Genomic DNA, 15,874 nt, shown 5'->3' with positions numbered 1-15,874 from the left:
CTACCAGGTTCATCTTTCCTCTTCCAGGATTGAGCCTTGTCAGGATGGGAAGCTTGGACGCTTAGCAGTTCTACAACACTGAACATTTTCAAAAAGCGCCATGCTGTTTTTTATTGGCTACTTCTTTCAAATTCCAGGACCCTGCCTGCGATCCAGAAGTGGAAAGAAAGATGAGGTTATCTGGAAAAGCCCTTTCTGAGCCATAGGAGGCACTATATAAAATCAAATTATTTTGCCACTTTTCATTGCTAGCTCAGGGCAAGAGCTTAAGCAGATTGCTACCCTTGTCACTGCCTCATCCTCCTATGGGAAATTGAAAGTATTGCTTAACGCTTATCTACCTCACACAAGTTATGTTGAATCATGAATTTGCACTTATTTAATTAGCGCCTTTAGCGCTTTGGATGGAAGGATAATTTGGAACTATCAGGGTAGAATTCTGTGGGGAGCCTTCTGGTCACCTTGATCTAATGATCAACCATATATATATGTATATATATGTATATATAACCATATATATATGTATATATGGTTGTACATATTTATTACTCTATTTATTCATTTATTTATTTTACTTGTACATTTCTATCCTACTTATTTTATTTTGTTGGTATGTTTGGTTCTGTTCTCTGTCTCCCCCTTTTAGACTGTGAGCCCACTGTTGGGTAGGGACTGTCTCTATGTGATGCCAATTTGTACTTCCCAAGCGCTTAGTACAGTGCTCTGCACATAGTAAGCGCTCAATAAATACGATTGATTGATTGATTGATTAATGAGCATTTGATGCTTTTTCCTTCAATGATAAATTCAAATTACAATACAGATCATTAATAATAATAATAATGGCATTTATTAAGCACTTACTATGTGCAAAGCACTGTTCTAAGCGCTGGGGAGGTTACAAGGTGATCAGGTTGTCCCACGGGGGGCTCACAGTCCTAATCCCCATTTTACGGATGAGGTAACTGAGGCCCGGAGAAGTGAAGTGACTTGCCCAAAGTCACACAGCTGACAAGTGGTGGAGCTGGGATTTGAACCCGTGGCCTCTGACTCCCAAGCCCGGGCTTTTTCTACTGAGCCACGCTGCTTAAGACACCAACCCCTCTGGACCAGTGCATTCCCAGCACTAGTGGGTGGCCAGGCGTGCTGTAGGTTCCTGGCCAAGGTGACTTGGCTGAATGGCGATTCGTTTTCCACCGAAGCTGAGAACATGCCATTTGTTTTGATTTCCAGCTGGTCCTTTTGGAGTGTGTTTGGGATGGATATTCAATGATCAGAACCAGGGTGAGAGAATGAAAATCGGTCGCCTCTGACCTCTCTGTCCACTCCTTTACAGCTTTGTTCTCTGGCTCTTTGCCTCTAATCCACCACTGCTGATGTTCTGGATTTTCTTGTCTTCTCACTCTACATTCTCTCAGGGAGATCATCCACTCACATGGCTTTTTTTTTTTAATGGTATTGGTTAAGTACTTACTATCTGGCAGGCACTATACTAAGCGCTGGAGTAGATAGGAACTAATGAAGTTGGACACAGCCCGTGCTCCACATGGGACTCACAATCTTAATCCCCATTTTACAGATGAAGTAACTGAGGCATAGAGATGTGAAGTGACATGCCCAAGGTCACACAGCAGACGAGGGGTGAAGCTGGGATTAGAACCCAGGTCCTTCTGACTTCCAAGGCCCCGACTCAACTTGCTTTCTTTGCTCTACTTCCATCCCCGCCCCACAGCACTTGTGTATATATGTACATATTTATAATTCTATTTATTTCTGTTAATGAAGTGTATATATCTAGACTTCTGTTTATTTATATTGATGCTTTTGGTGCCTGTTTACTTGTTTTGATGTCTGTTTCCCCCCTTCTAGACTGTGAGCCAATTGTGGGCAGGGGTTCTCTCTATTTGTTGCCGAACTGTACTTTCCAAGTGCGTAATACAGTGCTCTGTGCACAGTAAGTGCTCAATAAATATGATTGAATGAAAGGCCCATGCTCCCTCTAGGCAGATGATTCCCAAATCTTCCCATCATCTAACCTTCCATCCCGCATCCCTTCTAGCCTCAAGGACATCTCCGTTTGGATGCCATTTCGACACTTCAAACTTAACCTGACTGAAGATAATTGTCATCCCTCCTCAACCCACTCCTCCTTCACCTTTCCCATCTCAGATGATAACACCCTCTTCCTCCCCGACTCAGAAACCTGAAATGTTGGAGTCATCCTCTGCTCCTCGCTGTCTTTCAACTCTCACGTTCAACCTATTGCTAAATACCTGTCGTTTCTTCCTTTGTGAAATTTTCCCAATCCATATGTTCCTCTCCATCTAAACCCTCATCCAAGCTCTCGTCATTTCACGTATCTTGACATGCCGCACAAAGCATGTCTCGTATCAGCTTCCTCACTGGTCTTCCTGCCTCCGGCCTTCCTTTCACTTTGTCCCTGCCATGTGGATCATCTTCTTGAAGTGTTGTTCAGCACGTGTCTCTCCGTTCCTCCAAACTTCCATTGGCTTCCCAACTGCTTCCCCTTCAAGCAAAAGCTCCTCACAACAAGCTAAACCCTGATGACCAGTTCTTCCCTTCGTACATATCAGCTCTCTCCACCTGATCCTCCCCTTCTCCCACTTTATGGCATCCCAAACTCACCGTCTAACTCTCCTTTGCTCTCAGCTCTCCCACCTCTGTCCCTTTGCTCCCATTATCCCCCCAGCTTGGAGCTTCCTCCCCACCAAATCCAACAGACCACAGCTCTTCCCATGTCGAAATCCCACCCTCTCTAACAAGCCTTCCACAGATTCTAGTCAGCTCATCCCAACAGCCAACTCTAGAAGTTATGTATTTGTTTCACTCCTTCCTCAGTACTTGTGTATATATGTAGAGTCAAGTGTAGTGTCAGTTATTTATTCTGATTACTCTGTTTGTAATTTCTTTGTATATCTGCTGCCCCCATTGCGGGCGGGCAGTGTGCTTCATGTTCTGTTTCACTTTCTCAAGTAGCCAGAGCACCAAGGAGGTATTCGGTAAATAATTTTAGTGCTATTTAATAAGGGTACTTGATAAGCACTCTCCCAAGTCCTCTCAGGACTGCACCTGGAGAGGTTCCAATCTTGGCTATGGGAGGAAGAGAGAACAGAGGCATACCTCTTTAATTCCTAGCTTGGGCAGTGGCTTATGAGTGGAAGGCCATCTCCCACAGGTCAAAACTCACCTATGCTGGTCAGCAGCAGCACGGGAGATTGTCGAGGGCGGAGACTCAAGTTGACAAATGTAAAAATATGGAAGAAAATTCTCTGGATCCACTAACAGAAAGATTGCAGGTGGAGGTGGGGAGTTCTGGGAGAGATGTGGCCATGGAGTCGCTAAGGATGACTCGATAGCAGAAGACAAGACTTTATAAGCGCTCATTGTGTGCCAAGCACTGTACTAACCACTGGGGTAGGTACAAGATAATCAGGTTGGACACAGTCTCGTGGGGCTCACAGTCTAATCAATCAATCAGTGGTATTTATTGAGCACTTACTATGAGCAGAGCACTGTACTAAGCACTTGGGAGAGTACAATATAACAGAACTAGGGACTGTGAGCCCCATGTGGAGCAGGGACTGTGTCCAACCTGATTAACTTGTATCCACCCCAATACTTGGAACAGTTTTGACCCACAATGAGTACTCAACAGGTACCATTAAAAAAAAAAAAGACTTCATTTGGAAATGGATTTTTTTTTTTACTAAATTCCTTCTGCCTATCATGTCATCCAAACACAAATTAAGGACACTACAACCGTGAGATTTTCTGTTCGCTTTAAGAGCTCAGAATCATCCCTTTGCGTAATAAATACAGAGAGCCAAAGTGCTGTAGAGAACGGCGTGGGGATAGAATTGACATCTTGTGTGGTTCTCTTTGAAAAAGTTCAACGGCTTGGACTACTGGAAATACTGCTTCCTGCTCAAGCACCATTACCATTACCAAGTACTGGTAGCCATGTAAAGCCTCTTGGGCCTGAAATAAATCAATCAAGGCTGAAACAAAGAGCCAGCCCCTTCGCCCCCTGAGGGAATAGAGGAAGAGGATCGTGGTACATGGAGACCCCGGCCCCAACCACTGTAAATCAGAGTATGGAACCTCCCATTAGAAGAGGATTGGGGCTTTCAGCCAAGTAATGTTTAAACTAGAAGCCTGTGAAGTAGCATGACCTAGTGGAAAGAGCATGGGGCATGGAGTCAGAGAACTTGGGTTCTAATCCCAGCTCAGTCACTTGTCTGCTGGGTGACCTTGGGCAAGTCATTTCACCTCACTGGGCCTCAGTTACCTTATCTGTAAAATGTCGATTAAGATGGTGAGCCCCGTGTGGGACATGGACTGTGTCCGACCTGATTAGCTTGTATCTACCCCTGCACTTAGTACAGTGCCTGGGGCATAGTAAGGACTTAGCAAATGCCATTAAAAAAAAAAGCCTTTTCTATTTTTCAGCTATCCTGGGGCATTATGTAATGAATCCTTTTCCCCTCCTCTGCCCTCAGAAAAGTAGGGAAATCATCTAGGCCTCTGGTCTTGAAGACAGAGAGGAGAGAACCATCCACCTCTCATGCGGGGGAGCTGATGAAACCGTACCCTTCCAAGAGCCTGTCACCCACATAGAGGTCGGGAAGCTGCCTTGGAGTTGTTAACACTCATCGCTGACTCTCTGTCTTTCCAGAAGTGCATACTGTGCAGCATCGGTGGCCTCTCTGACCAACATCATTACACCCACACTCTTTGAGGGGACCGCTGAGTGGATAGCAAGGTGAGAAGCAGGGGCCTTCTCTAATCTGTTCGCATCGAATGGATCGACCAGACCCAGAACTAGCCAACCTAGACTCGAGGAGTTCATACCTCTGACTTGGTCTCTGGGAATGGTGTTTTGAGCGCTACATAAACACCCCATATTGTTTGTTGAGCTCATGGGGATAAAGTGATCATTTTATGTTTGGAAAGTTCTTGGAGTCCCCCAGAGGAAAACCGTACTGAATTAAGGGCAAAAATATTAGGGTTGGACTCCATTCAAAGTAGGAAGAAATTCAGACAACCATCCTTTTAGGTAGGATGGTAAAATGTGTCTAAGCTCAATTGGTCCACACTCTTGAGTTGTTCGGCAGAAAAGTGTTAAATAATTGATAAAACAAATGAGGAAACTACTATTTCATCCTTAGCATTTTCATTTTAAACAAAGGGGAGATTCGGTTGGGTTTAGAATGGGGGTGGGGGCATGCGTTCGCGCGTGCGGATTCCGATCAGCTGTTTTTTTGCCCGTTCTTTGTAGGTGCCAGAACTGGGAAGGTGGAATTGGTGGTGTGCCAGGGATGGAAGCCCATGGTGGGTACACGTTCTGTGGGCTAGCGGCATTGGTCATCCTGAAGAAGGAGTGCTCTTTAAACCTCAAGTGTTTGCTAGTAAGTTCTCCCCTGTGTACAGACTCCACCCCAAAAGGGCAACCACTGCTGATTACTTTTAGTTCTTGGGGAACTCTGTGAGGCCCTGGGAACTTGGACACCATGGGGAAGAGCGATCTATTTGGTGGCAAATAGAGGAAGAGCTGCCCTACCGGGGACTTGCCTTCTAGGGAGCCCTTAATCCCCTCTCCCTTCTCCCTGTCTGTCCCAGAGGGTAGAGGTGATGTTACTGCAGAGTAACTCCAGAACAGAGTAAAAAGTACCAACTGTTTTATATCGGACTCTCCCACGAGCAGTGTACACAATCAGTGCTCTGCGCACAAAGTGCTCAATAAAATTGATAGAGTTTAAGGGAGAGGGCTTGGGTTATCCCTGAAAACCACTTTCGACCCTCACCCTTCTGTAATTAATGTCCATTTTTCCTCACGGTCTGGAAAAAATGGGTAGATGGGTAGATGAGTCACAGTCTGTCTTATTCATTCATTCAGCCGTATTTATTGAGCCCACTGTTGGGTAGGGACTGTCTCTATATATTGCCAACTTGTACTTCCCAAGCGCTTAGTACACTGCTCTGCACACAGTAAGCGCTCAATAAATACGATTGATGATGGTGATGATTTATTGAGTGCTTACTGTGTGCAGAGCACTGTACTAAGCGCTTGGGAAGTACAAGTCGGCAACATATCGAGATGGTCCCTACCCAACAACAGGCTCACAGTCTAGAAGGGAGAGACAGGCAACAAAACAAAACATGTAGACAGGTGTCAACATCGTCAGAACAAATAGAATTAAAGCTAGATGCACATCAGTAACAAAATAAATAGAATAGTAAATATGTACAAGTAAAATAGAGTAATAAATCTGTACAAATCTATACAAGTGCTGTGGGGAGGGGATGGAGGTAGGGCGGGGAGGATGAGGAGAAGAAGAGGAAAAAGGGGGCTCAGTCTGGGAAGACCTCCTGGAGGAGGTGAGCTCTCAGTAGGGCTTTGAAGGGAGGAAGGGAGCTAGCTTGGTGGATGTGTGGAGGGAAGGCATTCCAGGCCAGGGGAAGGATGTGGGCCAGGGGTCGACGGCGGGACAGGCAAGAACGAGGCACAGTGAAGAAGTTAGCAGCAGAGGAGCAGAGGGTGCGGGCTGGGCTGGAGAAGGAGAGAAAGGAGGTGAGGTAAGAGCGGGTGAGGTGATGGACAGCCAAACTGGAGACCGGCTTTCTAGTGAAAGGCACTAGTAATAGATTCTGGAGACAGGCTCCTGTGGCATATATGGTAGGGAGCTTTTTGAAAACCCAAACTGAATGACTTAGTTTAGTCCCCTCCATTTCAGCGAGTTCTGAAACTGAATGACTTAGTTTAGTCCCCTTCATTTCAGCAAGTGTTCTGAGGACAATAAAGGGGGTCATGTTACCATATCCTGCAGGTGACTCCTTCATTCGCCCCAACCGTAATGAGTAGATTCTGAGCCCCGAGCGTGAGGTGAGCAGGTGGTCAGGTTTGTAGATTGACCGAAGCAAAGTTTATGTAACCTGCCGAGGCCAATGCACAAACACACCGTTGTGGTTTATAAGGTCCAGACACACTCGAAATGCGACCAAGAGGCAGACCAGCTGGGGTGTGCTGTTACTGACCTTTAGCTCAACCCTCCCCAGCCCCGAGCCTCCTGCTGTGCTTTCAACTGAACCAACGCTGAACTGTCACCGCTCGGAGCATCCCCCTCACCCTCTCGCTGTCCAACACAGGCTGAGGAGTCAGTCGGAGGCCCCACCCTGCCATCTTCAACCACTCTCGGTTTGGGTGGCTTGACTCCAGGGGCAGATTTGAAACCCGAGCACCAGCTTTGGGGCTCGAAAAGATTTCATTCGAGATGAGAAATACAGCCCTGAGATTAAGTAGGTCAGGTGGAATGGAAATCAGCTTGTGGGTTAGGAAATATTTTCCTTGAGGTGGAAAATACAGTCCCTGTCACTAAGGGCTTTCGTTGTTTTGGTTTCGCTTTAGCTCAGTAGGTACTAGGGAGGTTTCTTTGCTAGGATACGGGTTCACCCCGGGATGTTTTCTGTGACATTTTAGATTGGCTTTGTTTTTTACTTTTTTAACCTACTTGCAAATCACGATTAAACCATTAAAGTTCTTTGTTCTGGAAAATAAATAAAAAGGTGGTGCAAAGTCCTCCTAAAGTAATTCCTGTTCTCCCACTCCCTTTTGCATCACCCTGACTTGCTCCCGTGATCCACCCCCTTCCCAGCTCCACAGCACTTACGCACGTATCTGTAATTTGTTTATAGTAATTGTCTCCCTCTCTAGGCTGTAAACTCCTGGACAGGGAGCGGGTCTGTTTATTGTTTTGCTCTCCCAAGTGCTCAGTACAGTGGCCTGCACACATTAAACACTCAATAAATATGATTGAATGAATGACTAGCAAAGGGCATTTGAAGGTTTAGCCATTAGGGTTGCAGAGTGCCATATATTAACCTGAATTTTCTGATTTTCCCCAGCGGGCTGTGGAATGCCACCCCTTTGTCTGAAAGGAAGGTTGACACAAGCCATTCCAGGCAGCTCTTTTGCTCTCATCCTAGTGATCTCTTCCTATTCAGAGTAAAAATCTAGGGACTCCTCTTATAGGGAAGCCACAGCTCCTACATTTCATCGTGGTCTGAGTGGGTTCTCCATCGGAGCTTTACTACCAGGCGGAGGTTGGCGGCAGCGCTATCTGCTCTACAGGCCGCTTGCAGTCATTCCTGAAAGACTATCTTGAGCCCGGCAGCTGAGCATGTTCGTAAAGATTAGAGCCGAGTGAGGAATATCATCACTGAGGTTTGGGTGACTGACTCCAGGAGCCGCCTTGTAACTCCAGTCAGTCAGTAGTATTTATTGAGCGCTTACTGTGTACACAGCACTGAACTAATTGCTTGAGAGAGTACAGTACAACTATATAACAGACACATTCCCTGCCCACAGCGAGCTTACAGTCATGGTCCAATTTCACCCTGATCAATGCTCTATTGGAGAGATTAAAAGAAAATAGTCCAAGTGAAGCTGGTAATTGTCAAAACTCATAGGTTTTGCCCTTGGTTTTTGTTTGTTTGTTTTATGGTATTTGTTAAGCGTTTACTCTGTGTCATGCACTGTACTAAGTGCTGGGGTAGATACAAGCTAATCAGGTTGGACATAGTCCATTGTGATAATAATAAATAATAATAATAATAATGGCATTTGTAAACCTTTACTATGTGCCAAGCACTGTTCTAAGTAAGGTAATCAGGTTGTCCCACGTGGGGCTCACAGTCTTAATCCCCATTTTACAGATGAGAGGACTGAGGCACAGAGAAGTTAGGTGGCTTGCCCAAGGTCACACAGCAGACAAGTGGCAGAACCGGAATTAGAACCCACTCTTCTCTGACTCCCAAGCCGGTGCTTCTTCCGCTAAGCCACGCTGCTTCTTTATACCACATCAGGCTTAATCCCCGTGTTAGGGATGAAATAACTGAGGCACAGACAAGTGAACTGACTTGCCCAGTGTCACACAGCAGTCAAATGGCAGAGCTGGGATTCGAACCCAGGGCCTTCTGACACCCAGGCCTGTGCTTTCAGTGTTCTTTCCACTAGGCCATGCTGCTTCTCAGTCCTGCTGCTGATTTGCAGAAAGCCTTATTCATAACACTTCCGCACTCTGTGGTGGTTGTTTCAGAATGGAACCAGGGAGCAATTAAAAGTATCCGAGAGGAGAGAAATGGAATGTGGTGAAAAAAGGATGTCTGGACAATCCGAGCCTGAGGAATAATTAGTTGAAAACCATTAGTTCCCTGACAAATTACTTTTCCTGATGAGCTTCTAGTTGCTTAGTAAGAAGTTTTGAAATCTCTTGCAAGACAACACACTTTGGTCCTCATCCCTGTAGGCACCGCTGAGGACTCTTTGGGCACCGTCATGAATCTTGGGTTCAAGAATTGTGAAAATGATGAATTAAAAATTCATTCAGTCGTATTTATTGAGCGCTTACTAGATGCAGAGCACTGTACTAAGTGCTTGGAAAGTACAATTTGGCAACAAATAGAGACAATCCCTACCCAACAATGGGAAATGAAGAGTTCGTAAACAGTGTGGCCTAGTGGAAAGAGCACCGGCTTGGGAGTCTGAGTACCTGGGTTCTAATCTCAGCTGTGTAGCCTTGGGCAAGGCACTTAACTCCTCTGTACCTCAGTTTCCTCATCTGCAAAATGGGGTTCAATACCTGTCCTCCTCCTCCTTAGATTGGGTCCCTGTAGGACCTGATTATCTTGCATGTACCCCAGCACGTAGTACAGTGCTTGGGACATAGTGAGTGCCTAACAAATACCACAATGTTAATAATTATCCTTATCAATAATAATAGCATTTATTGAGCACCTACTGTGGACTGCAGGGAATAAAAGGCATCCACTCACTTCTCTCAAACTTAGAGGTGGTAAAAGCCCTGTAAGGCCCCAGTCCAGCCTGCAGCTCTCGGATCTGCTCTGTATGCAGGCTGGGGGACGGAGTGGTGGAGTCCTCTCCGCACTCCCCCTGGCCCCGCCAAAATCTGGCCAGATGTGGGAGGATTGTGACCCCCTCAGGACTTCATGTGGGTCCCACACCTCCCATTTCAGGCAGGGGTGTAAGCGGGTAGTAGCTACAACGCTGCCCCGTGTACGTAGCAAGTTCCCGAAGGTGGCAATCCCAGATGCCTCTAGGAGAACCCCCTCTGGAACGATGCCTGGACCTTCATCTTGTCTCATACTTGTTCCCCGGACCTCTAAGCTGCCACGTCTCAGAAGTCAGGGATGAGACCCACACGGCACTTCATTTCTTGCTAAGAGAGTATGCTAAAACACAAAAGACACGGTCTCTGCCCTAAAGGGGCTCACAACCTAATGGGGAAACTCTTTATTTGAGTACGTTAACTCACTTAGTGACCCAGTGGGTTTTATTTCTGTGTCTCTCCTAGCATTATTATTATGCTTTTGGTATTTGTTTTGGTTCCCTGGCTCAGCGATTGCTGGTTTCAGACATCATGTTGCTAGGAAAGGGGTCTCTGAATATCTCATTTGATTTACATCCAGATCGTGCCCCATCCTCACAGATCTGAATAATAGTAGTGGTACCTTGAGTTAAATAGTCTTTTTAGTTTTTCATCTGAAGTATTTATTGAAGTCTTGTTATATGTACTCCACATTTGGGAATACCCAGTAAGAGAAGGAGATTCTGTCCCTGCCCTTAAAGACATATCTTCTAATGCAGGAGACTGGCAGACAGAAATAAACTCCTTACCATTGGCTTTAAAGTACTCAGTCAGCTTGTCCCCTTCTACCTAACCTCATTGATTTCCAGCTACAACCCAGCCAGCACACTTCATTCACCTAACACCAACCTATTCCCTGTACCGAGACCTTGCCTATCTTCCTATTAACCCCGTCCTATAATCCTCCCTTTGGCCTGGAGCTCCCTTCCTCTTCATATTAAAGAGACCAGCACTCTCCCTGCCTTCAAACCCTTATTAAAATCACATCTTCACTAAGACCCCACCCCACGCCAGAGTATGCTTTCTTCTCCCCTACCCCCTCTCCCTCCACTTCACCTATACACTTGGACCTTTACCTTATAATCACTTAATTCTCAGCCCACCCACAGCACTTATATATGTATCTGTAACTTATTTATATTCATGTCTCCACCTTTCGGCTGTAAGCTCCTTGTGGGCAGGGAACATGTTTTGTAGTCTCCCAAGCTTATAGTACAGTGCTCTGCACAAGGTAAGTGCTCAGTGATTCATTGATTAACACAATAGGAAAAAGAATAAAAGCAGTGGGTACCAAAAAGTAGGCCAAAAATAAAATAATAAATAAGCGGAATAAACCAATGTGCAATTGGGTGGCATTTCCATTCACATCAGTTGTCTCATTTTTATCCCCGCAAGATCCCTGTAAGGAAGGGAGGAGCAGATAATATTTCATTTTACAGATGGAGAAACTGAGGCCAAGCGAGTGGTTAAGTGATTTGCTCAAGATCTCACAGCAGCCCAGTAGCAGAGCTGGGACCAGAACCCAGGTCTCTAGACCCCCAAATCATGCCCTTGCCACATCACCTTAAAGTTATACAAAGTTTCACTGAATTATATAAAGTTGCACTGAACCAACCCAGGCAATCGATCAGATGTGTACCAGGGAAGAAAGGAAAGCTCTTGTCTCCTGGGGTACATCTTGGCAGGAGGAGGCTCTTAGAATTTCTGTTTCCCAGAGGTGAGGGAGAAAAGCTATACCACTTAATCTCATTTTCCAAGAAAATACGGAAATCTCATTTCACAAATAGCCATGGGAAAATGGTTTCAGGCGTTGGCTCTCCTGTGGCCTGTGGCCTTTCTGTTCTAAACTGAAATCTCACCATGGGCAGGGAACATGCTTCTGATTCTGTTATTTGTACTCTCCCAAGTGCTTAGTACAGAGCTCTGCATATAGTAAGCTCTCAGTAACTAAGATTGATCGATCGGTGGATTGGTTTTGTTCACTCCTTTTTACAGCAATGGGTGACGAGCCGACAGATGCGGTTTGAAGGTGGATTTCAGGGGCGCTGCAATAAGCTGGTGGATGGGTGTTACTCCTTCTGGCAGGCGGGTTTGCTGCCACTACTGCATCGAGCTCTGCACGCACAAGGTAAGTTTAAGGGGCGAACGGGGTGCCGAGCAAGAACACATAGATGACAGTGTCTGATTGCAAGTGGCTCTGTCCTCCTAAGGATGCTTTCATCCTCACAGACCCACTAGATCTGTTGTGCTAGACGGGCCGGGGACCACCCAAGTGGGAGACAGGCTTTGGTCCTGTGGTTTACAGGGATTCTCAACCACCCTTTTTTTAGTAGTATTTTTTATTTTTACGGTATTTAAGTGCTTACTAAGTGCCAGGCACTGTTCTAAGCATTGGGGTAGATTAAGGGCTGAACACAGTCCATGGCCCACATGGGGCTCGGAGTTGTAATCCCCGTTTTACAGATGAGATACCTGAGGCCCAGGAAGTAAAGTGATTTGCCTGAGCTCACACAGCGGACAAGTGGCGGAGCCGGGACTAGAACCCAGGTCCTTTTGACTCCCGGGCCTCTGCTCTATCTATTAGGTTATGCTGCTTGGGGTAGGTTGTGTATGACAACATCTTCTGGCAATGATTCCAGGGCCCCCAGTGTGGCTTAGTGGAAAGAGTACTACAGGCTTGGGAGTCAGAGGACATGGGTTCTAATCCCGGCTCCGCCACTTGTCTGCTGGGTGACCTTGGGCAAGTCATTTAACTTCACTGTGCTTTAGTTACCTCATCTGTAAAAATGGGGATTAAGACTGTGAGCCCCACATGGGACAACCTGATTACCTTGTATCTACTCCAGTGCTTAGAACAGTGCTCAGCACATAGTAACTGCTTAACAAACACCATCATCATTATTATTATTCTCCTGCTTGCTTATTACTGCTTCTGTGCTAATGGCCAGAGGCCACCAGTGGCCAGGATTGACCAGACCTGTTCATAGCATGGCTCCAGACCATCATGGTTCTTGGTGTCTAAGTGTAGTTCTTCCCCCTCCAAAGGGTTCTAATTCTTACACCACCACTTGCCTGCTCTGTGACCTTGGGCAAGTCACTTAACTTCTCAGTGAGCCTCAGTTTCCTCATCTGTAAAATGGGAATTAAATCCTCCTCCCTCCTCCCCAGACAGTGTGTCCCAAGTGGGACAGGGACTGCATCTACCCCGGCTTTCTTGTATCTACCCCAGTGCTTAATACAGTGCTTGTCACAGTAAATGCTTAACAAGTACTATAATCGTTATTATAAGTGCGAGCCAAATGAAATGAGCCCAGGCCAAAGAAAAGTGTCACAACTCTCATTATGGAGGGTGTGGAGGATGCTGTTTCATGGGTACAATTGTCCTGGGAGCTGCTGGGAATTGGAGTTCCATGAGCCTGGGCAGAGCTGAGCATGTGCCCAGAAATGGCTCGTGTACCGCAGGCCCAGGATCCTGCCTTCTCTTTTCCTGTACCCGAGACTCCTAGAACAAACTGGGAAAGGGGATGCGGGAAGGTAGGGGAGCTCTCTGATCCAGTCTGACTAATTAGCAGCTTCAGGGGAGTGCTCTGAACTGTTCTGACCAATGGCAGGGCAGCTTTTGTTGAGATTTTGCTCACTTTTTGTCCTACCCCTCCTGTCATGCTGGCCTCCCCACAGTGGCTGGGGATACCCATACTGTTCAGTGGCAGGCAGCAGCAGTTCTTTTCCACCATGGCCCCATGGAAAGAACCCAGACCTGGGAGTGAGAGGTTCTGCCACCTTGGGCAAATGGCTTAACTTCTCTGTACCTCATTTTCCTCAACTGTGAAATGGGGATTCGATACCTGTTCTTCTTCCTATCTGGGGCAGGGACTGTGTCCGAACTGATTGATTTGCCTCTATCCCAGAGCTCGGGACAGCACTTGATATACAGTAAGTGCTGTACCATAGAATACCATAAAAATGTCATTAAAAAAAAGTAAAACAACCCAAAGGACACAGCTTGTCCCAAGCCTCAGGGATAAGGTATGATTTGGGATCCCCTGCAAGCTCAGGACTAAAGCTTGCAGCCCACATGCAGAAAACCATTTATGGTCAGAAGAGGGAGAGGAAAGAAAGGGCACTGTCTGGTCTGTATTATTATTATTATTATTATTGTTGTTATTATCAGTAGTAGTAGTAATAATAATTATAATGATAGTATGTGTTAAGCACATACAATGTACAAAGCACTCTACTAAGTACTGAGGTAGATCCAAGTTAATTAGGTCAGACACAGGCTCCGTCCCACAGTCTGTGGGGTTCACAGTCTAAATAGGAGGGAGAACAAGCTTGAACCCCCATTTTGCAGGTGAGGAAACTGAGGCCCAGAGAAGTTGTGCCTTGGCCAAGATCGCACAGCAGGCATATGGCAGAGTCAGGATGAGAACCCGGGTCCTCTGACTCCCAGGGCTAAAGAGGGCAGACTTTCAAAACCATTGTGCAGGTTGCTGGAAATTGACCAAATACCCCTTCCCCTGGCTTTTGTTATGAGGAAAGCTGGGGATTTTTTTTTAACTTTACCGAACAAAACAAAGCCTTCTGAATTTCTTATTCATAAAGAAAGGACTTTGGCACCCCTGCCTTCTCCTAGCATTCTTAGTCATCCATATAAAAAGCGCCTCTTCATTGTAAATATTACATAGAAGAAACCCACATCTATTTCGCAGCTTAGAGATTAGCTCTATCTCCCACCCCAGGTCAGGTCAGCTTTAGCATTTACGCTGACACACTATCCCCGCCACTTGTCTGCTGGGTGACCTTGGGCAAGTCACTTAGCTTCTCTGTGCCTCAGTTACCTCATCTGTAAAATGGGGATTGACTGTGAGCCCCATGTGGGACAACCTGCTTACCTAGTATCTAACCCAGCACTTAGAACAGTGCTTGGCACATAGTAAGTGCTTAACAAATACCATAAGTATGATTAAGTGCTGTAGGAGTGGGAGGTAAGTACTAATTGCTTTGGGGTGGGATAAGCGTGTAGATGAGGAAGGAGAGGGAAAATGGAGAGGGGAGATGAGAGGATAATCAGGGAAGGCTTTCTGGAGGAGATCGGGATTTCAGACTGAAAATAGGGAGAATGGTGGCCTGACAGATAGGAACAGGGGGGATTCCAGGCAGGAGAGAGGACATGAGCAAGGAGTCAACGGTGAGAGAAACAAGATAGATTCAGAGTGAAAATGTTGATAATACAGGAATGAAATGAATGGGTTGGGTTGTAGTAGGAGGTGGATGAGGTAAAGTAAGAGGGGGAAAGGTGGTTGAGTGTCCTGAAGCCAATAGGAATTTCTGGTTGTTGGATTAGAGGTTTTTGAGGAATGGGAAGGCATGCTGGTTGAAACGCAGAAGCAAGGAAGCGGGGTGGCCCAGATTCATTGTTTCTCAGCCTTCCCTCCTGCTTGGATTCAAAGAGAGAGAGGTGGTGCAGCTCAACAAGCTGTCAGAATCTTCAAGGGCACTGCTTGCTGACATTTTGCTTACCGCAGCTCAAAATTTTGAAAATTATTTACAAGTGCCGTGTGTATGGAAAGATTTGGTCACGATCTTCACTGTCTCCAACCTTTTTCAGTGACTGACAAGGAGTCAGTGTCAATTGGGAGGAAGGAGGATGTGCACTTTCCAGCTTTAAATCAGCTCACCCCAGTGGGATGGTTTGTGAACAAGAAGAGCCAAGTGGTTGGAAAATGAGCTGGGAAAGTAGGGAGGGCAGAGCATTCGCTTATGACAGACAGGAGCTTAGTCCCGGCCTAATCCAGCTGGCTGACTAGGTGGAGTTTCTGCCCTTTGAAGATAACAGTGCCTTCTGGAGAGGGTGGGGGAGCCCTGGAAAAATCTCATTTATAATCTAATGATCATTTATTATTTATAAT

The 15,874-nt window shown here is 46.1% G+C and overlaps 1 protein-coding gene across 1 annotated transcript in view; it reads left to right on the top strand.

Annotated features, from left to right (window-relative positions):
- FNTB (farnesyltransferase, CAAX box, beta) overlaps positions 1–15,874 on the top strand; it is a 117,691-nt gene that overhangs the window by 90,153 nt on the left and 11,664 nt on the right. The window contains exons 10-12 of the mRNA XM_038765432.1: positions 4,697–4,783; positions 5,300–5,429; positions 11,961–12,093. Coding sequence (XP_038621360.1) covers positions 4,697–4,783; positions 5,300–5,429; positions 11,961–12,093 — 350 coding nt within the window. The remainder of the gene's footprint in view (positions 1–4,696; positions 4,784–5,299; positions 5,430–11,960; positions 12,094–15,874) is intronic.

This window comes from Tachyglossus aculeatus, chromosome 23, assembly GCF_015852505.1.
Source record: "Tachyglossus aculeatus isolate mTacAcu1 chromosome 23, mTacAcu1.pri, whole genome shotgun sequence".
Taxonomy (NCBI): domain Eukaryota; kingdom Metazoa; phylum Chordata; class Mammalia; order Monotremata; family Tachyglossidae; genus Tachyglossus; species Tachyglossus aculeatus.
This window is presented reverse-complemented; position numbering and strand designations above follow the sequence as displayed.